Below are 27,301 nucleotides of genomic sequence, written 5' to 3' on the forward strand. Positions count from 1 at the left end.
GAAATAATTATCTCCCTTTAATTCTAAATATAATAATTTGGCATATACACGTCAGAAGAATTTTCCTGTATTACATACTATTGGCTGCGCCAAGGAAGTGCTGCATGTGCACACTGTAAAGCCAGGCTGCTGGAAGCTGAATGCATTAAGTAAAAAAAAAAAAAAAACACACACACAACATCTCTTAATCAACATCAATGCCCATTGCTTGGTTGGGGCCATCGTGTAGTTTCTAAGAGCTGTTAGGCATTCTGTTCGTGTAAAAACCCGACTATCACCAAGCAAAGTTTCAGTGCACTAAGATGATTCACATCACAGCTACTGATGCTCAAAATACTGTGAGCTACATGTGTTAAAGAACACGTTTTAAGGGCATTTACCTAGCCTCCAATGGCCTTTGCTGTTGATGGGCTGCATAAGGTCCGTGAGTCACCCAGGACACGTAATCACTGTGCCTAATAACAGGAGAAAACATCTTCCCCCAGGAGCAGTTGGGTAATGTTGGTTTTAATAGGCCCTTACCAAGCCCATCCTTTTCCAGGATGTGAGGGCTGTGGCTGGTGTCTCTGCCTTGTGAATACCCCAGGTGATTTCACCATGAATGGAATATGAGGCATTGTGAAACCCCGGCTCCACCAAAGACAGTGGTAAGACACCCGTTGTGCTCCGCCAGGACAAGAGTTCACCTGCAAAGCCCAGCTCTGCCGGATGGGAGATGAGAGGCGTGGGGTCACGACTTGTGCCTGGCCTCGCCAAGCGAACGGGGTGAAGTGTTGGCCAGCCAAGCTGGCATTAGCCTCCAACACAGAGGTTTTGGTCAACGTCTTTGGGTATTTTGTATTGTCTAATGCACTCCCTCCAGCTTTTATACGCCGTAGGCTGATTCCTGCTTCCAGCCAAGTGTTTCCACAAAGCCGTGGGAGCTCCAATCCCCGCATCAGTTCAGGCAGGACGGGGTTAGGAGAGCAAAGCTCACAGCTGGCAGCCCGCTGCTCGGGGGTGTGCAGGAGTGCCAAGCTCTGCCGGGACTTCTCCGTGTATAGTAAGGGAGGCCGTGTGTGCTGAGGCACCGGGAGAGCTCGCAAAATTTGGCAGAGCAGCCCTGGGCAGGATCTCTTGTAAGAGCGGCCTTGCAGTGCTGAGGCGCAGCTGGTTTTATTCACAGCAGACGTGCACACGGCAGGGCAGCGAGGCACCAGCCACGAGAGAAACTTGGAGTGCAACAGGCTGAGAAACCTGAAGCTACCGCAGCGTGTGGGCACGTAAATCCCTAGGTAAATTTCACTCCGATTTCACTCCTCGCTGGGGTTGTTCATCCCCCCTGCAGATGAAGCCATCTTATTCGGGTACCCAGCCTGGTTGTAGAAGACTAATATTGGATCCCCAGGCTTGAAAACTTCGACCTCACATTTTATTTAGGATGTTGGATTTTCATGCAAATTTCAGCACAGAGGGAAAAAATGTAACATCTGGTCTGTTTTTATGGCTTCCTCTCTAATCTAAGGTGGCAAATCCATTTAGCTAAGCTGTACAACATCATCACTTCTGCTTAATTATAAATCTGTTGCATATCATTTCGGTTTTCGAAAATGAATACGGATAAACAGACTTACCTCTAATCTATACTGATCTCTATCAAGAGATGAGCAGATGATAAACTTAAACCATCCAGTTCTATTCCAGTGCATTTCCCATCTGTACAGAAATGGAAAAATGTTTACTGTAATTAAGAACAAACACTTCAAGTAAATGATTATGGTAGTAAAAAAAAAAAAAAAAAGAAAGAAAAAGAAAAAAGAAAAAAAAAGAAAAAAAGAAAAAGAAAGTAAAGAGCAAAATCACATGTGAGAAAATGTTGCTCCACATTGCCAAGGCCAGCTGACAGCAGGATACAGAGGGTGGGAAATACGCTCGTCAGTTTGAGTAATGGGCTCTGGTCTTCTCTTGGCAAAACACACGAGGTGAGAGTGTTGCTTAATATCTGTGCGCTTCAGTTTTGTCGCCTCTTAAATGGGGATAATAGCTCTCTAAAATGGGTCTGAGAACATTTTAAAGGCAACTGGTTTGTTTTTATCCTGGCACTGTATTAGTCAGAAAAAACAAAGCCACTCATCATCCAGGTCTACCGCTAAATTGGGAATGACACACAGCTAGAGTGCTGGGGGAGCGATGAAAGTGGAGCACACAGCAAGCTCTGAGGAGGGACAACGTGGCAAATGGCACCTAGCATGAGCTGCAGAGGCCAGGAGTGCACCAGCCTTCGCTCCCCATGGCACAGAGCTGTAAATATCACAACGTCTTGAAGTGGTACCTTGAAACTTCTGTCTGCCAGGCAAGCACTGGGTGCAGCCAGGGGACCAGAGCTCCCTGACAGCTTCGCGGAGTCTCGGCTGCAGAGCAGCATGTGCCTCGGTTGGCACTTGTGGTTCCTGTAATCTGTCACTCCCATCTGCCTAGCTTTGGAGAAAAAAAGGTCTCTATTTCTTCTACTTCCTACTCAGCATCCCTTGCCTGATGCAATTTGTCTTCTACATAAGGTATCTAAAACGCATAAAAAATGGTTAGCACAGATCTATAAGGATATGCATATATCCAGAGATGACAAACCTTGGTGAGAATGGGATTAGGTCTGTTCAGAGAATGGTGAACAGGAAATAGAAATGAGGAGGGAAGCTTTTTTTCAGTTTAGCCAAGCATAAGCATTATAAAGACTTCCTTATCAACTCTTACCTAAATTCTCACAGGTGTCTGTATATTCAAGCTAGCTCTGGGGCCAGCTGGCACACATTGTACACTGAACATCTGAATATCCCTCCTGTTATTTAGAAAACCACAAAATGCAACCCAATGATTTTTTTCTCTGGAGACAAAAATGATCACAGTACATTTATTTCATCCTTGGAGAAGAAAATATATACACATTTTTGTTTTCTTCTTAATTTCCATAGCTGCAGAAGATGATTAGCTTATTTCAGTGCCCTATTGCAATGCCATTCTGTTTTACAATCCTATAAAATTCAAAATAACGTGAAAAATACTTATTTACCTGTATAGATGTAGAAGTGTGATATGTAAGACTTTGCATGTTTAAAACCAAGCAGATTAAAAAGAAATCCAGCATTGCTTATTTGTGCTTGCTTACTTGCATTACTTTTCAGCTTGGATAATACCAATTAGATGACTTGTGATTATTTCAGCTTGAATTTCACTCCAGGCTCCTTCTGCACTACCACAGCTCTTCAGTGGTTGAGTGGTTGTGAATCCTTTGGGGAAAAAGTTTATTTCTTTGTTGGAAGATGGAATTTCTTCTGGAATTTGTTTAAATCGCTGATGCCTGATGATGGATCCCAGTCTTTACCACGGACTCATTAGGATGTTAGTTGTACTGCTATTGTACTAACTGCCTTGGCAACCCCCTGCTCTGGCTTGGAGATCTTTTCAGTGCCAAAGAATTAAATCCTGGCCTCACCGAGAGCCAAGAGTGAGGAAGGCACGAAAGAAAAGTTACAAAATAGTAATTGATACAAGTCTGGCTTTAGTGAATTAGCCACGATGCTGGGGACCCCAAGCTGGTGCCTGGTTCCTTGCAAGGTGACCTCCAGTCCACATGGGGTTGACTCAGCACTAGCTCTATCACAGAATTACAAAATACCAGTTTGTGACCTTTTTTTCAAAGCAGCACTGGTCTGGCTGTGGGGCTGGATGTGAGAGGAGCCGGTCAGCGGGCGATGCAGCCCGGCTGGTATGGGGGGATGGGAACCCCCCAGGATCTGTTGGTGCTGCGTGAGCATCACAGCCAAGGGGCACAGCAAGAATGCACTTTTAAACAAATTTACCCTTAGCTGCTATTGTAGAAAGAAGACTGAGGACAGGGAGACTGTGAAATAAAGAACGAACCGTCTTGCGCCATGTACTCGCCTTTCCTGTCCAAATCACCCAGGATGCTGCCCGTCTGAGTAATGTGAAATATCATCTGAGCAATGGTGTCTCAGCAGCCTGAGGTTAGTCACCCGGGGTCAGCTCTGAAAGAAATGATTGCAAAGTCTCATTTTGGGAAACATTTGCTAAGACTCAGGAAGGTGAGACTTTGGCTGTAGAAAGGAAATGCTTTGGGGGAATGTTAGCTGGGAAGAAACACGGGGCTGCTGGCACGGGGTGCCTTGGGCATTGGTGCAAGCACCCTGGGCATCCATGTAAACCCAGCTGCGGCCAGCACCACTCGGCGATGCTGGTCACAGCTGCCAGACCAGTAGGCTGGCTGTGATGGTTATATCTGAGAGACTCTTCCGATTTGCACAGGTGTGGGAAGCGGGGACGAGATCGAGGGACAGACAGGAACTCAACTTCTATTAAGGAAACTCAATTTCATTGTTTTTCAGGAAAGGGAGTCTGAGAAAAAAACACAACAGCCCATGGGAGACGGTGAAAGGGAGCAGATGCAGGCAAATGTGTAGAGCAACCATGGTTCAATGCAGTCTTTTATAACAAGACAGAAACTATGAAATGAAATTCTTGGACATATTTTGCACCTTTCCACCATTCCTCTTTTTGGGTTGACATGCGCGTAAGCAGCAGTGCTGTGTGTTTTCAGTGACATGCATGCAGCAGTCTATGAAATGCCTGCAGTAATGCCTGCACAAAGTGGTTCAGCTCTCATCTGGAGCTTTCCAGCATTTTTGCAACCCCATTAGTAAAGGAAGCCCTTTTCTAACAGCCCTAATCTGGGAGTTCTCTGTTTGCTCTTCCCTCCTTTCCCTGGTATTTCTTCTTTTCCATTTGTGCAGCCATAAACCGCTGCTAGCTTGGGTCTTGAGCACAGCACCTCCTTCAACACACAAACTATTGCAAGGAATACGAGGGGGAAGGCAACATCTCCTCCATCACCCTGCTGGATTTGCCATTTACCTCCTCCCTGTCTGTCCTACCCAGCAGCGTTGGAGGGTCTGTGTGGGCGCAGCGTGGCTGGGTGGGTGCTCTCCCTAGCGGGTAGGGGTCAGCAGCTGGTTTTGGGGTCCGGCTGGGGGGACAGCCCTGCCCAGACCTCTGCAATGGCACGGTGAGCTGCAGGGACATGGGAAACAGGACTGCAACAGGAGAAACCACGCTTAGGTAAATGCTAACCAGAAAAGAAGGCTCTAGGAGTAAGGGAGCATCCTTATTGATAGCAGTGAGAGAAGGCCCAAACTCTGGCAGTTTTATTTTCTGGCCCCAGTTCAGGACTGTACTTAGGTCAGTGAATAATTTAAATTATTGGCTTCAGTGGGAATACTCGTGCTCTGAGGGCTGTGCATGAGTTAAATATCTTTGGAGCTGGGCTCTGGCAGGAGTGGTTAAGGTTGCTGAAGTGTTTTTCATTTTGTGTTTGCTCCATCCCTGGCACTTACAATTGCTTATAACTTGCTGAAACTTCATGCATCGAGCTGCGCTCTTCCAGATGGTTTCCTTTTGAAAGCAGCTTCATGCATGTGGGTTTGAGGAAAAGCAGTTCAGCCATTTTAAATGAGGAATGGCCTTTATTTCCAAGCTCTGGCTTTAAAGGTTCACAAATGCTTTCACATCCATACAGTTGTTCTCAATTAGAGGCCAGCCTTGTGTGGTGTGAGGACCCTCTATCTTGAGACCCTTAAGACTGAACACTTCATAGGGATGCAGAGTTTACTTGTTGTGTTTTTTTTGCAGTCATTTTATTGAAGTAGTCTTAAAAATACATTAAATGCTATCAGCGTGCTGTATTTCCAGAGTTTTATGTCTCTGCTCCAATGAATGAAATAAATAACTGGGCCTCAATACTACAAAGTGCGACATATTCAAAAGAAATTGTATAAAAATCTTCCTAAAATGAAATATATAAGCTTACAGTGCATGAAATTCACCACTGTTGCTTTTGTTGAAATTTAAGAATGTTACATCCATGTAATTTCTACCACACCTCTGGAAGTGGAAGTGTTAATGGGGTTTTCTTTAAACTCAGAGATCTGAAGCCTAGTGAAGTGTTGCTGGTCTGCGGCTTTGGCTCGTGGGGTCTGGTTTGGGTTGTCTTGTGCTGCTTCCTGCTGCTGGTGGTGGCGTCAGGAGCAGAGAAAGGGGAAGGACAGAGAGAGAAGTGAGAGCAAAAGAGTCTGGGTGCTCGGCACTGTGGGCAGGTCTGGCCCCTCTCAGGTGGAGGTGTGGTAGGAAAATAAGTGTCATAGACGGGGCATGTTTGGTGGCACCACATTTCTGGGAGCAATATGTCAGGAACTGTAAAGCTTGCTGAGGCTGTTTGTAGAAACCTGAAACTTTTTAGTGAGATCAAGGGCAGAAATGTGCTTGTTTTAATTTTGTTCTTCTCTGAGCAAAGTCTTGGAAAAGTTTGCTTTAGTGGAGGAGACTGGTAGGACAGAGTGTGGGTCATCGTCTGTAAAGACCTTCCTGAAGGTGTTTTATTCATAAGGCTCCCGGTGCTCCTCAGGCAAGAAAAGCTTTCCACTTATTTGTGTGGCTGAGACTCACTCAGGAAACACTGAACTACTTTTGCAAGGCAGTAAGAATCCTGTTCTTTATTTGACAGCAGAATCTGTATGGCGGCTGTGGTGTCCTGCGTGTGGCCGTGGTGTCTGCTGCCCAGCTGCAGTGATGCGTGCCCAGGATGATGCACTGTGCTAGTGAGGGGTCCAGGTGCTGAGAGAGGGGAGATTCCTTCTTGTCTTGGCTGCTGCTTTGCATCCCTCTTCAGTGGTACCATTTCCTTACAGTTGTGAGAAGGGAAAAGCTGAAAGAAAAGAAATTTGGAGGCTGTTGTGTCCTCTCAGAAAGAGCTGTCCCAATTCACATCACCCCTTCAAAGTTTTCCCAGCTCCTTTTCCCCAGCAAGCTCCTCTTGGTGATTTCCACCCAGCCAGGAGAGCAGGAGGGTTCCCTGGCAGACCCAAGAGAAAGCTGACGCTGTTGTGTCTTTGTGTCGTGGAGAGATGGGGCAGAAAGAGGGTGGAGAGGACGGGTGGGGCTGTAAAGGCAAATGGAGAAATGCAGGGGCGGGAAAGCCGCCCTGACCACGCTTGATAAATCTCCCTTTGACTGAGGCACATCAAAGCAGAAGGCAATAATATCTTCTGGCATTTCCTACTTGGGACTATCACCACGGAGCTGGGCCAGCACAGAGCAGACTGGTGCCCTGTATCAAGTGGGACGGGGAAATGTTCCTCTCCCAGGGACGAGCATCTTCGCAGCCTGGGCGTTATCTGTGGCGGTGATATCGGCGCTGGTAATCAGTAACCAGCTAAGGATGTGAGGAGTGGTTTACTGCCCTGAAGCACATTGGGAACCATTTTAGATATTGGAAATAGTGTGGTCTGTTTGTGTGTCAACCAGCTTTGCCCGTGCCCTGCTTGCAGTTTTCGCAGCACGATGTTGCTGAAGGGGTGAGGGCAGAGACTTGCTGTGGGGGTTTGCACGCTTCCTGCAGTTCCGTGCAGATATTAAGGAAACACAACTTGTTATTTAGCCCTTGCTTTGTGCTGAGCCCTGTTGCTTATCCATGCACAAACAGCACTCCCATTCCCTGTTAACGAGCCCAGGCACCTTCTACTAAGAACACAAAAAAATGGGAAAAAGTCCCCTGCAGTTTTACAGTGCCTAGCCCAGAGAGAATCCAGTCCCAGAGGAGACTTTGGACTTTCTTGAAGCTTGAATAGTTCTAAAGGTCACTGCTCCTGTGGGAGCTGGGTGAAACTTGCACTCTAAGGTAGGGGAGAAAGTGGTGGTCATCGCTTCTGTGCTATGAGCACTCGGTACCATGCAGGTTGTGTGACAGCAGGTTTTGTGTCATTCCCTGTACGTAACGGATTGCTTTGTGCCCACCAAATGAGTAGGACAAGGTGTATGCAGAAGAGTCTGGTTATACCTATGTGTCTTTCTGGACAGACAAAGTATATGTAACTCCTTGGTTTTGGGATGCACAAAGGTTTTTTTGTCTTTTACTGTACTATGTCAGATCTGAGTTGCTGGTAGGACAGGTGTGCAAGGAGACCATGTCTGTCCATGTCCTTCCAGCACCTGAAGGACCTGGGAGAGCTTTCAGGAGGCATTTGGAAATGTTGTTCGAGGAAAGGAACAACCTCTGAATGCTGCAGCCAACCTCATCCTTTGCTTGCTCGCAGCAGTGTTAGCTACGTGTGGCTTCACTGCGGTCAGAGGTGTGCCCTCCACAGAGTGGAGAGGAGCCCCGAGCACATGCTCCCTGCCTGCAGCTTGTTGGGCTGTCCGACAGATTTCACACTCGTGCCTTTGCTCTCACATCACCTCTGTGGTGAGTGGATCTGTAGTGCCTGAGTTAACGAGGTGCTCTGAGAAAGGGTTACGTTGTCCCCTGCTTCCCAAACAGAAGGAAAAGACTGATCAATAACTCAAGGCAACAACTCGATCCGTGGGGTAACTTTGCAACCAGTTATGCTTCTGCTGGTGTAGCCCTGGGGCTTCCCTTTGAGTAGGTGAGGTGGCTCAGCCATGCCCTCATCTCCCCTTTGAAAACAAACCTAATGATCTGTGACACTGATATCCCCACCTTGTAGTGAAAATGCCTCCTTTGATGGCTTTAAAATAAACAGCTATCTGTATAAAATAGCATTGCTCCATAAAAATCAATAGATCCCGGTGCCTGTGAACTTGGTGCCTTTGACCTCCTTGAGCTGCTGTGTGAGCGAGGCTCCCGCTGTACCAATGTGGCTCTGCCTTTAAGGCAGCAGGGGACGCATGGCTGAGTTTTCTTTATGGTTGCTTTCAAGTATTTATCTGCACGAGGATAATGCGAGAGCTGTTTCCTCTTGTCATCAGAGATGCAGAAAGGATTTTATTCCCCTGTGCTCCTCGAGCTTGTTGAGCACCAACGAAAGTGGCTTGCTCTTGCTGGTGCAGGACCATTGCTCCTTCTTCCCTTCTGCCCTAAGCAGGGAGCTATTCAGCCTGCCCAGACTAAGCAGCAAAATATCTGTGTTTTGGAAACTCAGCCAAATCTGTTTTTCTAGGATGTTTCTTGCCAATGCAGCCATTGATGAGAGCCTGTCTTAAGACAGCTTAGACCCCACTGAAACTTCTGTGCCCACAGCTTCCCAAGGGTCTCAGGTGGGTGATTTTAAACCTGGATGTCCTAAAGCTGCTGCAGGTCTTGTGTGCTCCTCATTTTTAAGTTGGCTCTGAGATGCTACCGTTTACAACAGGGCTGCCAATGGCTGACTGCCTTAATGTGTTCTCTGCTCATTACTGCACAGTGCATCAAGTTTGCTCCAGTTTGAAGGGATTTTCATCCTTTGCTGTAGCTCTGAGCAGGTTTTATTGCATCTCTGGTGGTACTCTGGACCCCAAGCAACACGCTGCACTGCAGCAGGAGCACCAGTGTGCCTTGCCTTTGCTTTAATGACGGTGCTGCAGGCATGTGGTAACAATAGTAAGGGTCGTGTGGGGTTGCCTGCTGCCTCCTCATGCCCTCAGCACGACAATGTATGCACTCACAACATTGTAAAATGTACTCCAGCAACCCCTGTGAAACCAGGGGGAGAGCTCGGTGCCCAACAACCTGCTTCAGCATCCTAGAAATTTCTTCTCTGCTTCTGAAACATGCGCACGCAGCCGTAATGCTGATGCAGAGGGGACGGGGCATGCACCAAGCAGAGCCAAGTGCAGCCACGGGCAACGACAAGGTGGATTTCATTGCTTCTTCTCGTCTTGTGAAAGAAGCCATGCAAAGGACAGGGCCCATTAGCCCCTGTGAGCGCTCTTCAGGGCAGCCCTGGCTGAGCACTGCTGCCAGCCATGGGGATCAAGGGTGCAACGAGGTGAGAAGGGCCAAAGTGCTCGCTGGTCTTTCCAGGCCCAGTTATCCTACAGATGTGTGTTACATTTACATTGTGGCTGATCGAGAGGGGGAAATTACAGCCCGGTAGCTGGAAGGGAAAAATTCCCATGCAGCACAACTGAGAGGAATAACCTTGGACTGTCAGATGCAATCGGGTTCAGGTATGATAATGGCGCTAAGCTTTGCCCTATTAACCGCACGATAGAGCAGCTGGGCTGGTAGATCCTGCAATGATATCTGAAGTCGTGTTTAAGATAATGTGGGCTTTTTGTCCAACACAGGGCTCTTCATCAGCCTGAGCATGCCCAGCGGTGTGTGAGGGAACACCCAGGACCCGCTGGGCCCCGCCTGGGAGGAGCAGTCGCAGTGCCGCAGCGCGCCGAGCCCTGCTGGGTGCTCGTCCCTCGGCAGCCTGCTTGGCATGCAAAGATGCCTTTTCTGCAGTGAAAAGGGTTTGATTCACCCAGGCTGAGATCGCTTTTATTAGCATGGCTAAAACGCCAAGAGCATATACCGCTGATAACCTTCTGTTCAGTCGGATCATCTGCTACATATGTGATCCTAGCAGAGGTGATTTGGAGAGGTGTGTTTATTGCTTTGCACTTTAGCAGATACGGATGTTCCTGGCAGTTTCACAAACACGTCCTTGGTTAAAGTCTGTTGCTAGGCAATCGTTTCAGATAAGGAATACATACAAATCCCTGAATGCTCAATTTTTAGGGCTCTGGGCACTCAGAAGAGGTGTGTAGCAGGGTCCTGCGTTTGTCCAGAGCACTCAAAATGAATTTTAATCTTTGTTGGCCTGGGAACACCACCAAATTGTAAGAATCTGCGGGATATCCCCCTCCTGCATCCAGCCAGCTGCAGAATAGGCAGGTCAGGTGAGCAACCAGCCCCACTCCCTGCCTCAGGGGATAAGGTACAGAAAGGACAGCGCCCGCCCAGGACTGCTCAGGGCAGACTCTTGCACAGGGAGATGACAGGCAGGGATGACTCGCTACCCCTCTGTCTGATTCTGTGCATCTGATCCATGCAGCCCCTGCAGCTAGGGGCCACCTCAGGAGGTCACCTCATGCCTGTCACCCACGTGCCTCATGACCACCAGTCACTGACACCCTTGGTAAGCCAAGCAGAGCCTTCCCACGGTGGTTCTGTTGCTTAAATCTCATGGATCACGTCTACAACTTGGGCGGATTTCATCTAAAACCAAACCTGCTTCTGCGTTCCCACCTGCCCCATAGCTTTAGGCCACCCAGTTTTCACTTGTGCAGACCTGAGCAGTTTTCTCCACCTTACAGTCTGTCTTTGGGGCTTCCAAGCAATGCTGCTGGGCAGGGGGCAAGCAGCACTGCTGCTTTCAGCAGCAGGCTCGCAGAAAACCGTCTGGTCATCTCCTCTCCTGGTTTCTCCTCCGTGCACAAGGCCGAAGCTACAAGCTGAGTGAGCTTGGCAGCAGCACTGGCTTTGCGCTGACTTGACACATAGGAAGCAAATAGAGTCATAAAGTATATGTGGCAGCGTGATGCGCACCGAAGCGATTCGGGAGGTAGTGTTTCCAGCGACTGTATTCTTAGTAACGGAGAGCAGCGGCCTGCCCACCTTCACTCCAGCAAGTTACAGCACCCACCAGGGAGCCTGACGGCAGCAGGGCCCAGTCCTGTCCCCACAGGGCCGGGGGCTGTGTGGGCAATACCACGCGCCCCGACCCCGCTGATGGGGGCCCCACGCTGCAGGCTGCTTCACGGCAGCACGGAGGAAAGCATGCCCGAGAAATGACTGTGCTCCCCCGGGAGTTAGGAGGGACCGGCCCGGCTAAAATGAGAGGAGAAAGTTTTCTACCCGCATAGCTACTAACTCTTTATTTGGAAATACAGGCGCTGTTTGTCTGGCACTTCTTGGAGCTTTGGCTTAATATTAAAATGACCTCCGCGCAAACCCCGGAGGAGAAGAGAGGAGCTGCAGCTTGCTTTCCATCAGCTCTCGCCTCACAGCAGAGGCTCCAAAACTGGGCCGCAGCTGCCCTCACTGGTGTGGCCCCAGCGGGAGCGGCCGCGTTTCCCTCCATGAGGCCGTAGCCCCGCGGCCTCCTGACCCACCCCGCTCCAGCCCCCTTCCAGCACAGGTTGCTCTGGGCACGGTCCCGTGGGGTTTTGGCTGTTTCCAAGTGTGTAACCCCCCCCACAGCCTCTTGGAGAAAGCTGCTCCAGTGCCCGACCACCCCAAGTGAATGAAGTTTGGTTTTTAAAGGGAATTTCTCGTGTTTCGCTGCCGCCACCAGCAGAGCCGTCATCTGAGCCACGCCGGGAGCCCTTCGATCGTGGATGTGCCCGGGGAGGGCAGGGCTCCTTCCTTCTCCTGCTGTTCCCTGGGTGCTGTGTTTGTCCCCACAAAGCCAGCTGCAGGCAGCAGGAAGTAGGGCTATCTGCTCGGCTCCCCGTGGGTTTCAACGTCTGCTCGCATACTTACGGGCACGAGAGTTTATATATGCAAAACCTAATTTGAAGCACGGGCCCATCCACTTAGCGAGTGTTTTACAACCTCTGGTCGCAGGGTTCAGTCCTACCTTTGCACTTTGCTGCCTCTATCAAGATGCCCATGAAGGCACCTCGGTCGTGCCCTGCCTCTTCTCCAAGTTACTTTTTAACCTGATAAGAATACAATTATCATATGGCCTCTAACGCCCAAGAACATAAATGCTTGGGCTGCAAGAACTTTCCTGTGTGTTCGCCGGGAAGGCTTTGATCATGGCAGTTACTTTTGGTGTACCCAACAGCACTCAATACATCCCCAATTTTCCTGTCCCTGTATCAAACGCTGCGTGTTAGGGAGCCTAGAATAACAGCTGCTGCCTCTCATGTCAACCGAGAGGAGCACAGGACGCTGAAGTGTCTGGTTTCTCATCACTTACGGGATGGATAAAAGTATCTCTTGTACTGACTAGTGCATCAAATATGAATGATGCAGATAGAGTGGCTGTTTACACACAGTGATCTATTTTAGTTAAATTGAAAACACACACAAGGGAGTGTTTCAGCTTTGCGGATAGAAAACAGTGGAAACCTTTTTTTTGTTTTGTCTTTTCTGCTTGCCAGTGACAACTGGTTCTCAGGGGTGCTCAGCCTGCAGCTGGGAGAGGATGAGCTCTGTTCTTTTAGGACAAAAATCCAGGTATCGATCGCTATCCAGCCAGATCTCATGAAACCGAGGAAGGGGTGCTTGCCTCCCTTTATCATGCTAATTTTACCTTAATACTCCAATCTTTTGTACAGTGTTCACATAAGCATTTACAAAGCTGGTCCCTCTGGAGGATGACAGCAATTGTTTTGCTTAATGTTTAATGGCTTCCTCTCCCTCTGGACTCCGTGGCAGTGCAGCTTGTAATGAACAAGCTCTGGAAGGATATTATAGCCTCACTTCATCTATTAGGACACTTTACATAGAAATGTATTTTGCACCACCATGAATTATACAAATACACAAATTAAAGATACATATGCAATAACTGCACACAGAGAGCATTGTCTGCAGCAAACTCATTAGCAGAATGAATTACTCGGCAGAAAATCACTTAACCTTTGTAGATTTCCTGGTACCATGTGTATTAATGCTGTTGCTTTGCTTTGAGGTAATGTCGCTCTGTTATCTAAAAACATGCTCCAGATTTGAAAATTAATGTTACAACATGGAGGTTTCCTCTGAACACGCTAATTATATAGAAAGCAGGACGTGAGTTCTTGTTTGCTTTCCCCTATCTCCTGTGTGCAAAGACTTCTGAAACCAGAACCAAACGATGCAGGGCTAAATTCGTTTTGAGGAGGAAAAGATAAAAATGAAATAAAGGGCTTTGGTTTCCATGGGTAAATGTTGATCACAAGTGGAAAGCTTCACTGCATAATCCTCATCAGGATTTGCCTGCAGGGCTCAGTGGCTAATGTTTTGCTGTGGAAAATATTTCTCTAGCAGCAAAAAGAGATGGGGGAAAATAGCAGAATAACTGCTTTGGTTAGAAAAACAATGCTCAATGTGCACGTGGCTCTGACAGGAAGGCTGCTAGCAGGAATATGGCAACTGGAGTGATTTTGCAAGTAGTCAAAAACAGGATGCATCAGGAATAGCACACTGAGGGCCGAGGAACCCACATGGAAACGCACTGCTGCAGGAAGCTCTGTGTGTGGGGAGACCTCAACGGGTAGGTATTTTTGGTGGCAAAGCATCTCTGAAGCTTTGTGTGGGATTTTTGTGAGAATGGCTGTGCAGCTGGCGATTTAAAGAGGTGTTGGTGACCTGACTTCTGACTCGTTCAGAGGCAAGGCAATCTATGGCCCTCCTGTTTGGTGGGAGAAGAAACTGGGTTTTGTTGAAGAAATTGGGTTTTGTTGGCCCCAGAAGCTGCAGGTGTCTGTTGGGGTGGGTAACCCACTTGGCAGCATGCTGCTGGCTGCCTTGCATAGGCACCGCGAAACAAAAGCAATGGGGAAAACAAAACAAAACAAAACAAAACAAAACAAAAACAAACAGGCTAAATAATAGGTGTTAAGTTTGCAGACTTATTTCAGGGCCATGCTGATGGAAACGAAAGTAGATGGTGATCCTGACAGGGACTAGACCAGATTGTTGTTCCCTGAAGCTGTTGCAATTACTGTTTCCTGAAGCCGTTGTATGTGGGATTTGTGGGGTCTGATGTTGCTTCTGTGGCACAGAGTTGATTCTACTTTTGTTGGCAAAGCAACGTTGTTGTTTCCAGGTTGGATGCTGTATCACCCTTCTATCTTAGATAGCTGTAATTATAACCCTGCAGAGCATGTTAGTAGAGAGCGAAGGTTATTGATTCCCACTGATACATTCCAGGTGATATTGGTACAAATGGCACGAAACTTTGGCCTCGAGGGGAAAACTTCAGCAGAAGGCTACCTGGAATAATTAAACCAATCGTACAAGCTGTGTCATCCTGAAATGAACCAACACGCAATATTAACCTGGCTGAAACTCCAGCCTCCTCATGGAACCAGTGCCCTGAGCTGCCTGAAAAGGCTGGCACCTGGCTCGTGTCGGTCCTGAATCCTGCTCTAGCTGTCAGCATCGCTGAGCTTTGCAACTGGGGAGTAAGTAGGGAAAACTCAGTATTCGCTGCGTCTGCACATCAGCATCACCTGCTGCTTTATCCTCCGTCCTTTACATCTAGATGTTGTGAATTCGGTGTGGTGTACTTGCTGGCAGGGGAAAGGAGCACTGGGTACAGGGGGCATCATGGACACTGGCAGTGAAGTAAGCAGAAGGTCTGGGAGGGGGCAGGGGAGGAACCAAGGTGATGAAGAAAGGACAGTCTGAATCCCCCAAATCTCTGTGCGCTGCTTTTCACTTGCTGCAAGAAAGCAGCTTCTAAGAAACTGCTAATTTAGCGAGGCCGTGGATCAACAGACTTCAGCCTCCTATGAGTTATGTGAGTGCTCTTATTTATTGCTGGAGGTTATAACAGGTTAACTCTGCGTATCGGGATCATGAGATTTCTCAAGAGCAATATAAACTGCTTCACATATGGGCTGAGCAACTGAACTGTAGAGTCTGTAAAGGCTCCTGATCCAAAAGCTGTAATTTGCAGAGACAAATGAAGCAAGGTTATTTATTCCTGGTGGAGGCTTACAAGAACATACATTGTACCTACTTAGATTTATTTATTTATTTTTTTCTATAAGAGGAATGGGAGAAGAAGATGATACTAAAGTAGATTAGCAGCATGTCATCCTTCCTATAAGAAAGAAAAAAACAACAAAACACAAATTTTCGAATTGCTCTTCTGGTGAAACCAGATCAGCTCTGATTTTTGAAACAGAGGCCACTGTCCCGGAGTTAGAGCACACTGCTTTGTAAGTTGAAGCTAAAACATAACTGTGTATCTTACCAGCATTATTGTAACTATACTCCTCAACTATAACAGCAGAATTCGAGATTTGGGCAAATGCGCTTGCCAGCTACTGAGCAACTCTTTGTGTTTCAGTTTTTGCACAGTGAAGTTGCAGAACCCACTGTATGTTAATGAATATTTCTGTTTGCGTTGTAGGTTGGCAACAGTGCTTTTCTTTCACGTGGGATGATTGGACGCACAGCTGCTTAGTTAGCATTTTAGTTTTCCTCGCATAGTTATCAACACGAGTGAAAATATTCATACACGGATTTGAGAGCGTGGAGCCACTGTCATATCAGTTGCTCAAATGTTCAGAGAGGTGTAAGTTGAAGAGATTTTTCAGCTGTGTAAAAGAGCTTTTAGTCCCTAATTCCATAGCGAATGGTAAGTCCTATAAGATGAATCCTCTTTTGTAAACCACGTATGCTCCTCGTTTTTACAGATGCTTGGGTTTTCTGTTTTTATTTTTCATAATGCTCTTCCACATGCACAGTTTCCCATCTCCCACCTCACCCTCCCAAATGCAATCATCTCTCTGCATGATTGACCTAAGTGATCACCATGGTTTCCAAGTCAATTCAGGTCCCTGAAGAGGACTTTTAATTAAGAAGCTCTAATAAGATCTAGGAGAAAACTTGTAAGTCACTGGCCTTCAGGCTGAGAGCTACAGATCCCGGGGGTGTCTGTGGCCAACCAGCAAGGCACCCTAAGCATGTCCTTTCCAGGAAGGTCGTATCCTACACGGAAATCTGCATACGTACATTTACAGATCTAGACATCTGCTGGAAGATTCCTAGGGATCACAAAAAGTGGAAAAAGTCTTAAATAGGCTGCTTTTGAGAAATGGTAGTCACTGAGAGAGCAGTGAGGCGAGGGCTGGGCTGCACAGCAGTGGCTCTTTGTGTCCAGGCACATGTTTGAGCCAGCCAGGCTTAAATCGCCTGAATTGCAGATGAGTACATGGATGAGATTTCCAAAAGCACTTGATATTGGTCTGTATTTACGTGGCAGGAACAACCCCACCTTGTGTGCATGGGCATGTATGAAGCAGTATGTGCTGGTGTTTACTCAGCATCTCATTACCCTCCATAAAACAACCTGTGCTGGCTGATGTGGTGCTTGGTAATGCCATGCAGAAGCACTCCAGGATGCTTTTGCACTGGGAGCTCCAGCACTGGTCACAAAGGAGAACAAGAAGTGAGACTGGAGAACATTTTGGACCTTTTTCAAGTCTGGTATTTGCTGAAAGCAAAGTTCCAGAAAACTGGAGGTGCATAAAAACTTGAGATAACTTTGGTGAATTGTTCTTGGCCGGAAGACAAAATGGAAAATTTAAATGTTCTGTGTAGATTGTTTTAGGACTAAACATCTTGAATTTCTCTTTCAAAATGCTCTCCCTTCTGGCAATTCTCTCAAAACTTCTGGTCATATAAATCCGAGTTATTGAAGATACTGCTTGAGGACTCCTGTCAGAACAATATTTTTTTAATTGGAATTTTTTTTAAGCTCTATTTAGTTGAAAATCTCCAAAGTTTTCCTTTGGAATGAAGCTCGAAACAAATTATTTTCTTTCAGCTTATTACTACTCGCTTAGCTGTCTGAACAAAAAGTGCTATGCGAGTTCCCAAGAGGGGATGATGGGAAGTTCAAAAAGAGAAGAAATTGTCAAATAAAAGATTCAGTCGTGGTAAGTGAGCCCCTCGACACGGCAGGGTCCAGGCCGGGACTGCTTGTGCCGAGGTGCCCGTGACTCCTGGCTGCAGCACTCCCCGTGCCTGACGTGTGCTGCCCTGGTGATTCACAGAGCAAGGAGCCTTAAATACCGCACTAATGCAACCTGTGAGCTCCCTCAGCTCCCCTGCCAAACCCCAAAATCAGCAATTTGACCAGTTTTGCAGAGAGAAGCAGCCCTGGCTTGGCCGGGCTCGCAGCAGACCTCGTTTGTATCCACTGCAAAGGGGGATGCGGCACCTCCCTGCTGCCCTCTGGAAAACCCTTCGTATCCTCCAAGGAGGAATAAGAGCGGCACTATTGTAACGGGGAAATGAATTGCTTACTTTCTGGATTTGGCAGCTTCCCGTTTCGGAAACCTGAGATACTGACTCCAGTTTCTGCTTGCTGCCAGCCCAGGAGGAGGGGATCCGAGGCTGCACATCCCCTGAGGCAGCGGTCCATTTGCTAACTGTGCCTGCCGGACAATGCCACTTACACCGGCCACAAAAACACCCCTAACCTGTGCTGCCCAGAAAATCACCACGGCCTTGAACTCCCGTCCTTCTGAAGCAGCTCCCGGCACTGCGCATTCAGACGGTGTACACTGGCCTCTCTCACAGGGCAGCGAAATACAGGACTGCTTGTTACTGATTAATTTATGAACATGCCAGTTTCCAGACCTAATTATGATATTGTGAGCAGCTGCATTATAAAAAAGATGTCTGACTTGCCATACATAATGTAATGGATCTTTTGCTTCAAGGACTCCGCTGCCCTTTGAAAGTCAATGAGGGCGGGATGCGGGCCTGGCATCGCCACGGGCGTGCTGCGGCAGCGCGGTCCCGGGGCTGTCACGATGCATTTGGCTCCCCGGCCGCGGTGTGGGGTGGGGTGGGGGAAGAATTAAGGTTCAGAGCCACCTGTGCAGCCAGGAGGCTGTCAAGGGGCTGCTCCGCGGTCTGTTTTCACATGTTTCTGTCAGAAGTGCTGCTAAAGTTGGGCTTTGCCTCTGCAAGAGCTTTTTAGTAAGGAAAATGTCCTTTACTTTACAACATAGTGATTCCTCTTCTGCTGCTTCAGGACACGTTACTCTCTATAAAACCAACGTCTGTCCCATCTGCATGGTCAGGCCGGTCTGCCCAGCAGCTGCATCAGCTTTGAATGGGTTCCGAGCTGAGGCTGGCAGCTCGGCAGACTCAGGGGAATGACCTGCAGGGGTTTTCCCTCCGTGATTCAACACTTTCTTACCTTGGAGCACTGAGAAAGCCTTTGGATCTTGCCCTTCAGCCGGTGGACCTGTGGGGCCACTTTTGGCTGGGAGATGCAGCTCTTCGTTTTGGAGACAATGACTGCAGAGGAAATTGGTTTGACAGCCAGAGCTAAGTGAAATGCTTTTGTGGCTGCAGATGGCAACTGCATAAACCGGTGATACCTACTGCTACTTTCTCTAACACCAGTCTTTACAGATCAGTGGGTTATGTGCATTTTTTTGTGACACCTCCTGAGGGATGTGGCTGAAGACAGAGTCAACATTGCTGCTTTCCTGGCTCCACGAAAACCTGACAGCCAGAGACAGGAGTGCAAGACAGCATCTGGGCTGCGGGGACGCTTCCCATTTCTTCCCTCACCGCTCACGGGACTGCTAAACATCCAGGCGTCACACCAGGCAGGAATTTGGCACAGATATCGGAGTGAGTTCTTCCCCATTCAGCAGCAGAAAGACAGAAGCAGAGGTGTGATTAGGTTATTAAAAGATATTCTTAAAAGATACTCTTTCAAGAGTACCATGTTAAATTGCTACCAAAGTGCAACTGCCTTCTCCAACATGGGAAGGAGTCCACGCACATGGGAGTGCCCAAACCACCTGGAGCAAATCTGAGGGGGAAAATGCTTATTTCTTCCCATTTAAACAAAGGGAATATCAAGCACCTTTGTGATGCAGCAAGGCTAACTTGCCATGCACTCTAGTGAAGTTGAAATTGAAGAGGAGTGGCCAAGCCTATTTTCTTTGCGAGTTGCCCCTAAGTGGGGACTGAACAACCCAATTCTTCAGGTCCAGTTTGGGTTCCTCCCCCTGCCCCCACAGACACCCCAGCCATTGGTTTGCTTCCTTTCTCCATATGCGAAAGAGGGGAAAAAGCCAGAGCTGGTGTTTTTTTGCTTCCATTTCCAGCTTTTAAGGCTTTGCTGTAACCATTGAAGGACGTAGCTTAGAGGAACCCTGTCCTGCTCGAGCTGTGCTGAATGCAGGCATAACCCGAGCAGCCAGTTAGGAAGAACTGCTCTTCAAAAACCCTTCCCTTAATCTGAGCATGACACTAAGGGTCTGGCTTTTTTTAAGGCCCTTTTGAAGCTTGCCCAGAAGATTAACATGTAAATGCAAAGAATGCTCTGGAAGCTCTTGAATGGAGATAGCTATTTCCAAATGGCCACGGGATTAAACTGAAAACAAAAAAAAACAACAAAAAAAGACATGATTAATGGCATCGTGGCCAAAATAAGGTGAGTCCCTAAACAAGATGACTTAGTATTTGCATATGGCCTTGATGTTAGTTTCTCACACTACCTTTGTTTATTTTTACTGGAAGAAGCACAAGAAAAGCACGATGCTCGCTTAAATCTGCATGAACCCAAACATCTGAAGCTACGCTGCTCCTTTTTCCTGGCTCTCTTCCTCTCTGAGGGCACGCTGCTTGCATGCTCACTCCCGTTTTTCCCATGAACTACAGGGTGTAGGCCCAAATGCCCTTTGCAACTGGTAACTTGCTAGGCACACTAGGTTCCCGTTAGTTAGTTGTTTCATAATGCCTCAAGTATCTGTGGCATGAATATATTAAAAGCACTGAAAATGGCAGGAAATAACTATGCATGAGGAGCATTTTTTTTTCTTCCACAGGGTCAATTTTATTCATCTGCTGAAAACATCTCCCAACGAGAAGAAATGTTAAGTTACATGGAAAAACGACCGCAACAACCGCATTAACAGTGTCTGGGCGGCACTGCCGAGTGTGAAACGCGCCCCGGTGCCGAAGCTGGAGGAGCCTCTCCGTGCAGCGGGGCGGAGAGGCTCCTCCTTGCACCAGCACGCTCTGCTCTGCAGCGGTGTAGTGCCGTGGTCCCTTTTGGCGGTGTTAGCTACAGACTGGCACGTGTTTCTGCAGGGAGAACAAGCTGGGTCTCTTAAGACCCAGCGGCCAGGCCGGGGGAAGAGCTGTGAAGGGTGGGAGCAGCGCCCGGGGCACCCAGCTGGCACTGCAGCTGTCCCTCTGGGCACGGAGCAGCTCTCCTCTGCCACACACAGGGCCTGTGGGGGGGAGAGGAGTCCCAGCCACACACACTCCTTGAATGACTGCCGAACGTGCCTGTAACACAGAGCTGTCCCAGGCAATTATCACTGCGCCAAGACTGCTCTGGGGAGCCTTGCTTTCCTGGGCCGAATTGCAACTCTCGAATCTCGGTGGGTTTGGCTGAAAAAAGATCACGGCACTGATCTGTTTTCACTGACGGCTGTTTCCCGCTCCGTTGTCATTAAAGTGAAATATAAAGGAGCCAAACTCTGGCTTCACTGAGACTGGTAAAAAATGGGGCTTCGGGGGGATAACTGCAGTTCACACTGCAGCAGCCAGTGCTGTGCCTACCTTGGTTCTCAGCCAGTGAATTTTAAAGCAAACACCCTCCAGGACTGTTCTCCATTTGGATTTATTAGTCATTACCAAGAAAAGATAATTAGCACTTCTGAAACATTGTGATAATCAGTAGCATGAACTGTTACCAATAGAAACGGGCTGGGGTGCTGGTGCAGCGCAGGAACACGGCAGCTCTGCTCTGGGCACAGCGCCCCGCCTGTCCTCTGGACGGAGCGAGGACTCCGGTGGGCACAGCCTCAGCTGGAGGAAACGCTCATAAATACCAGCACGCTCATAAATACCAGCATCCGCGGAGGGGACGCCAGTTTACACGGGCTAAGGCAGGGAGTGGGGTCACCCCTTGGCTGCTGGGCTTCTCTGTTCACCTGCAGGCCGACTGACTGTTGGTACCACATGCAAACCTGGCTGGTTAAAGGCAATGGCAAATATTGCTCCTTCACTGTGCAGCAGAAAAATAAGAGCTAGGTAGTTTCCTTTTGCTGTTTTTTTGTCTTTTCCCTGCTGACTCAAAGGAAAATAACCCTGTGGTGGAATGAAGGGAACCGGGCCGCACCTCGATCCTTCAGACAATGATGCTATTTTTTCCCCTTTTCTTTCTAAATTGATGAGAAAACTGTTGGACTCAAGTCGGCACTAAGACTCCAGAATCAGTACTTCCCTTATTATTCCCCAAACTTCCATTACTTATAATCATCTGTAATATTCATACGAGGGATGGGATATAAATCTCATGTGCTTAGTCTAAAACCCTAAGCATTAAGCATGCCGGGCTTCCTGCTATGCAAAGGAGTATTACTTAATCAGCTCAGAGGAGTGGGTCTATTAGATTTATCAGTGTTGGTATCTAAATAAATACTAGAATGCATAGGCATGTTTGTAGTCTTTGTTTTTGTTTATCTGTACCTGAAAGTAAAAAATCCATGCTTAAGAACAAGTGCGGATGGAGGATCTACCCCCGAAATACTTGCAAGTCTGTAAACACCACCTCTTTCCTGCCCTGTGCAGAGCATTTTAGGGCAGTATAACCTCAGTCTCTAAACCTCAAAGTATTAGGAAGAAAACACAGAAATGTACCGGCAACCTTACAGAAATGCACTGTTCCAGTGAACGTGCTTTGTGCCCAGCAAATCCTGGGGCCGAGTCCAAATCCATCGCTGAGGCAGAGCTGTGTCTGCAGCTGATGTCGGGGCTGTGGTGTGGAGATGCCTCACCTGTGTAACCCCTCTTGATGCTGACAGAAGCTGCATCTTCTGGCAGCAGAGCACCTCAGGGCTGCGATTCCAGTGCCAGTGCCACCCCCAGGGGCACAAAGCAGCTGCAGGGCCAGCACCTGGCTGGCTGATGCACACAAAGCACCCGCGCACCTCTGCACCTCTCCTGGGTGCAGTGGAGGGTGCTGTGGAGGTCCCGGTGCCACCGAGATGAAGCTCCCTCCCTCGATGTGGGAGCTTCCTGGTGGCAGCTCAGGAGCTACGCACACAGAAGTAACGAGGTCTGCGAGCAGCTGCTTGTCTGCTGTTACTGACCTCTTAGCACAGAGATTGCCAGAACAGTCACAGGAACCGAGGCACAGCTTGGACTCGAAGAGCTGTCTGGTTCACGGGGGTTACCATGGCAGTGCCCTGCAGACAGATGCTGCAGAGGAAGGCGGAGATGTCAGACCACAGGGACTCTTCTGTGTCTTAGACAGAAGGCTCGCTCCCATCCTGGGAACTGGTGGAAGGTAATCCCAATCTCTATGTGTCTGCCTGTTGTCAGATTGCTTCTAACAGTGGAACTGGCTTTAAAACACCTGGCTAACAATTTACAGACCATGTCAACACTAATTTCCCTCCTCCCCATCCCCATTTCCCACCGGCAGCACAGAGCCGACCTCAGAGCACCCCACAGAGCAATGCGGCTCTCTGCTGAGACTTTCTGTCTCCACGAAAGTCATTTCATTCTGGTACTACTCTTTCCTCTGCTGCTGGTGCTACCGCAAACAAGTGCTGTGGCTGGGTAACACTGTCTTGGTGGAAACCTGCCTCTGGCCTGAGGAGCCTCGGCTGGGGCCTGTGTGCCACGGAGAAGCTGGAGACCTGATGGGCTGAGCGCTTTCTGCACTGCTTTCCCTCCCAGCACCTGGGTGAGCAGAGGAATATGCTGGGCTCTTGCACCAGTCTGGTGTCACCCCAAAAATCGGCTTGGGCGTGCAACAGGCTGCTTGGAGAGCTTGGTGTAGCCTGCTGCCTGGGCATGGGTGCCTCCAGAGGAGGCCAGGGCAGGAGCAAAAGCACAGGCATGGCCCAGGAGGTCTCTGCTAGCCTGCAGGCCTCCAACCAAGTGTAAACAATGCTGACTTCAAGACTGCTCCAGTGCCTCAGGGTCTTGCAGGAATAACCCCGACTTATTTACTGCCTGAGGATGTTAGGATTTCTGGAAGGAGCTAGCTGCAGACTGCAATACTGGGCACAGCCATTGTACACTGTGTGTTTCAGTGCAAACCCGCTTGTGGAGCAGGCACAAGCCTTCTTTGGTCAGGAACAGGCACGTGGCCCCAACTTTATGTGTAGGAAAGTGCCCACGGCTCATTTTTGCATCCCCTTTGCCTTGGGAGCGCCATGGCCGGGGCTGGCAGCTGGTTACAGCTCCAGCTGGCTGCAGGGGCCGCGGGCAGGTCACGCAGAGCCGGGTGAGGATTGGCTTAGCATGGGGTCCGGCAGCTGCCTCCCCGCCCCGGCCAGCCAGCGGGAGGGCAGGGGATTAGGAGCTCTTTGGACGGCTGCGGGGATCACGCTCGTATCTGATGCGATGCACAACATGCGCCTGCTTCGCTGCAGGCACAGCCCCTACCTCTGACGTGAGATGTCTGCAGAAAATCCCAGGATTTGGTTTTCAAAGAAAAGCGATTCTTATACATGTGTGCTGCCTTCAGCGCGCCTCCCCTTAGCAGAATGCTGCTGTCTTTTAGGCCACGACAGGACAGGCACGAACAGGTTTGGTGCCGGGAACAGCACCGCAGTCAAGCACAGAGCTCAGTCACTATCTGCTGGTAATCGCTTCGTTCCTCACTGGAAGTGAGGGAATGGGTGATTAACGAGAATGAAGCTCAGAGTTCATAATTAGCTACTTCAAGAAAGGCCTTTCAGTAATATGTAACTGGAGATACATAGATGCTTTTAATGCTAGGCCAAGTGTGAACTGATTGGGTCTTTGGTCTTTCTGCTTTTGTGAATCACACTACAATAGCAGCTTAAAAATAAAAAGTATTTTTAATTTAAACTGGTCTAGGCAAATGCCACACTAAATATAGTGTGTATATGCAGTATATAAGAGCAAGGCTAAGAAAAAGGATTATTAGAATAGCTGAAATTATTTTGTAAATGGCATATACTGCATATCTATACAGTATAATTGTCATTCCTATCCTGTCAGATCTGTGTGGAGGCAGCTAGGTGCTTAAATACAACTTGGTACATTAGCTGGGGCATTTACTCCTGTTTAGAGCTGGTCTGGGCTTTAACTCAGGGTTTGGGGGTTTTATCTTTGGATTTGGGGTTTTCATCCTTAATAAAAGCTGAAAGGTGCAAGTGCTTTGAACTAGATTTGAAATAGATTGTACTCCAGCACAATCTGTTCTACAGACAGTCACCTTGAACCAACACTTTGAAATAAGTCTTTCTATTAACTTGAACAGGGGGTTAACCAGGCATCTGTGAAGAAAAAAGGCATTCTCTTTCTCTGCCTGTTGCTAATTCCTCTACAGTTAGACTCGTCTCAGCTAAGCATGTAGACCTGAGCCCCATCCTGGAATTATTTTGCCCAATTCCAGGTTACAATGGCACTTTTGTGTTAAATACAGTTTCTTCGCTGTATGTCTTTTTGTCTGTCTGTTGGTGTCTGTCCATGGAATGAAGAAGCCTCAGAGCTCCCTGGGTATGACAGTGAAGGGGATGACAGGACTGCTGGATTCGAGGTCCAGAGCGGTGAGGAAGCATTCGATGGCTGCTTCATTTTTCCCCTGAGCTTGCAGGACCTCCCCGAGGCTGTTCCAGGCCTGGTGGCTGGTGTTCTGGATCTGGATGGCGTCTCTGAGGACCTTCTGGGCCAGCTCCCTCCGCCCAAGCCTGTTGAGCACCAGGCCCTGCCAACAAACAAGGGAGGAGCAGTTAGCGGGGGCACCAGGCGGCAGAAAAAGGCGAGCCCAAGCTCCCAGCAGGCTGGGCAGACCTGAGCGTGCAGGCGCAGTAGCCTTATGCAGGGGATCCCTCCTCCCTGCTTCTGGAGAAGAGGAGTGATCAGCCTTTAATCTCTGCTTTTTCTGGTTGCGATCCTTTTGATTCTGTAATTTAAAACAACAGCTGTGAAGATTAAGCAGACCGAGTAGCTGAATTAACACCTGCATGTCTGCAAAACCCAGCTGAGGCTGAGGCGAAGTCCCTCAGCTCCAACATCCTCACCATATAGAAAGAAATGCCTTTCCTCTTGACAAACGGACTAGAGGGATGAGGCCCCTTTCCAGGGCCACGCTGGTCATAACAGCATTGGGGCCCCTCTGTCTGCTGTACAGCCTAAGGCAGTGTGGGGGAGAAGGATAGAGGAACCTTGTTAAAAAGCTGTCCTTAGGGTAAGAAAAGACACAAGTGGGTGTAACCATCTGGAAGGAACAGGAGGGGGAGGATGAAAGAAGCGCTAGGAAGAACATGTTTTCCTATAGGGCTGGCGTAGATGCCTCTGAACCCACAAAGCATCTAATGAGCCGGGCTCCCTTTTAATTATACAGCCCCCAACCTCGCTGAGCCCAGGTGGTCATGCTGGCTTTGGATACCACAGCGTATTAGTGGCATTTTCTTGCTTCCTCCTCACAGTGCTCACACCAGGATGAAGGCCTCGCCAGCTCCATCCAGATGTGGCCTGTGGGAGACGCTGCCAACACCTCCACGTTGCCTGCCAAGCGCTCAGTATGCTCGTATGCTGCTGCACCAAACCTCAGAGATGCCACCACCACTATGAGGTGGCCTCTCTGTGAGGACGAGCTTAAAGGCCTCGTCCTACAGCGTGAGGGATGGCCCGTGCTACCTTGCCAAAGCAACCACCGCGGTGCAAGCAGCAGATGCCTCAAAATTTGTAAGGGTTATGCTCTTAGGGTCAAGTTCATACAAAGCAAGAGCTCACATCTAAGTTGTCCCTGTCTTCTGCAGAAAAAACAACAGTCCTTCCCCATGTTGGGTGAGGGACTGCGGTATATAGATGAGCTCCTGCCATCGATTCCTCAGCCAAGGAGTTCAGCGATTCAAAGGTTTCCACATCAGAACAGCCCCAGTGATGGAATTCAGTTTTACAGCGTCATGTGTAATAGCAGCCCAGTAATGAAATGCCATGGATTGGAAATATTTTACTAAGAAAATACCACAATTTGATTTGGTGGACATGTGGAAATGTTGTAAAGGGAGAGGACTGCCTGGCTTCATGCGTTTCCTGATAGGAGACAGTACGTGGAAGCAGTTGTATAGATGAAGGGAAGCATTACTTCTGCCTTCAGTGGGTCTAGTTGCCTTCAGCTGATATCAAAAGATGTAAGAAACCCAAAAACTCTTGCAACTAGAACCCAAATTAAATTTCTAATGAAAAAACGTTGATACTTTTGGAATTGATGAAGATCGTTCGTCTTGTTTTGTTTGCTCTTCCAAAAATACCAAGAGATGCAGGGTACATCAGCATGAGTAACGCATGCGAGACAGTGATATTACAAATACTGACAGAAAACCACTACTTCGCCAGAGAGAGGAATTAAGAAGCACACATTTAGTCAAATATAGGCAGTACCGTGTAAACTTTCGCTGCCTCTTGCACATAACTTTGACCTGAATGGTCAACTGAGTATCAAATCTCATCATTCAGAGGTTCAGTGGGGATGTTTTTCCTTTAGGTTCCTCTCTCTGCTGGAAAATGGCAGGGCCCCAGGGCCGAATCCCCTTGCGAACAGACACAGGTGGAACAGAGGTGGTCTGGTGGGACAGCCCGGTTCCCTGGAGGTAGCTGCCTGGAAACGGCCGCCAGCACGTTCTGACAGACTGGAAGGAATTTGTGCAATTATAATTTGAGTCACCCGCTTGACAAGGATAATGAGGTTCAGAAAGGGCAAGTAGCATGGCCATAGCAAGTCTGCTGGAGAGCCAAGAATAGATGACAGCGATCTCGGCTCGTGTTTGTCCTCGACCACAAAACCAC

General features: G+C 48.4%; 1 protein-coding gene and 1 long non-coding RNA gene across 4 annotated transcripts in view; one reads left to right on the forward strand and one right to left on the reverse strand.

The window, feature by feature from the left end:
* Positions 1-459: 459 nt before the first annotated feature.
* The window catches only part of TTC7A (tetratricopeptide repeat domain 7A), a 183,934-nt gene continuing 157,092 nt past the window's right edge, over positions 460-27,301 (reverse strand). For 2 of the 3 annotated variants that reach the window (XM_084514860.1, XM_084514861.1), the window contains one exon: positions 24,785-25,214. In XM_084514860.1, the coding sequence (XP_084370986.1) occupies positions 24,993-25,214 (222 nt within the window). In that variant the 3' untranslated portion in view covers positions 24,785-24,992. Of the gene's footprint in view, positions 1,696-3,918; positions 4,023-24,784; positions 25,215-27,301 lie in introns of those variants that run through there. The other variant, XR_014691589.1, reaches the window with a different exon arrangement.
* On the forward strand, positions 14,715-22,445 carry LOC311434605. The gene is made up of 2 exons (XR_014691593.1): positions 14,715-14,931; positions 15,888-22,445. It is a non-coding gene; the product is annotated as an uncharacterized lncRNA (long non-coding RNA).

This window comes from Aythya ferina (assembly GCF_964211825.1).
Source record: "Aythya ferina genome assembly, chromosome: 3".
NCBI classification, from domain to species: domain Eukaryota; kingdom Metazoa; phylum Chordata; class Aves; order Anseriformes; family Anatidae; genus Aythya; species Aythya ferina.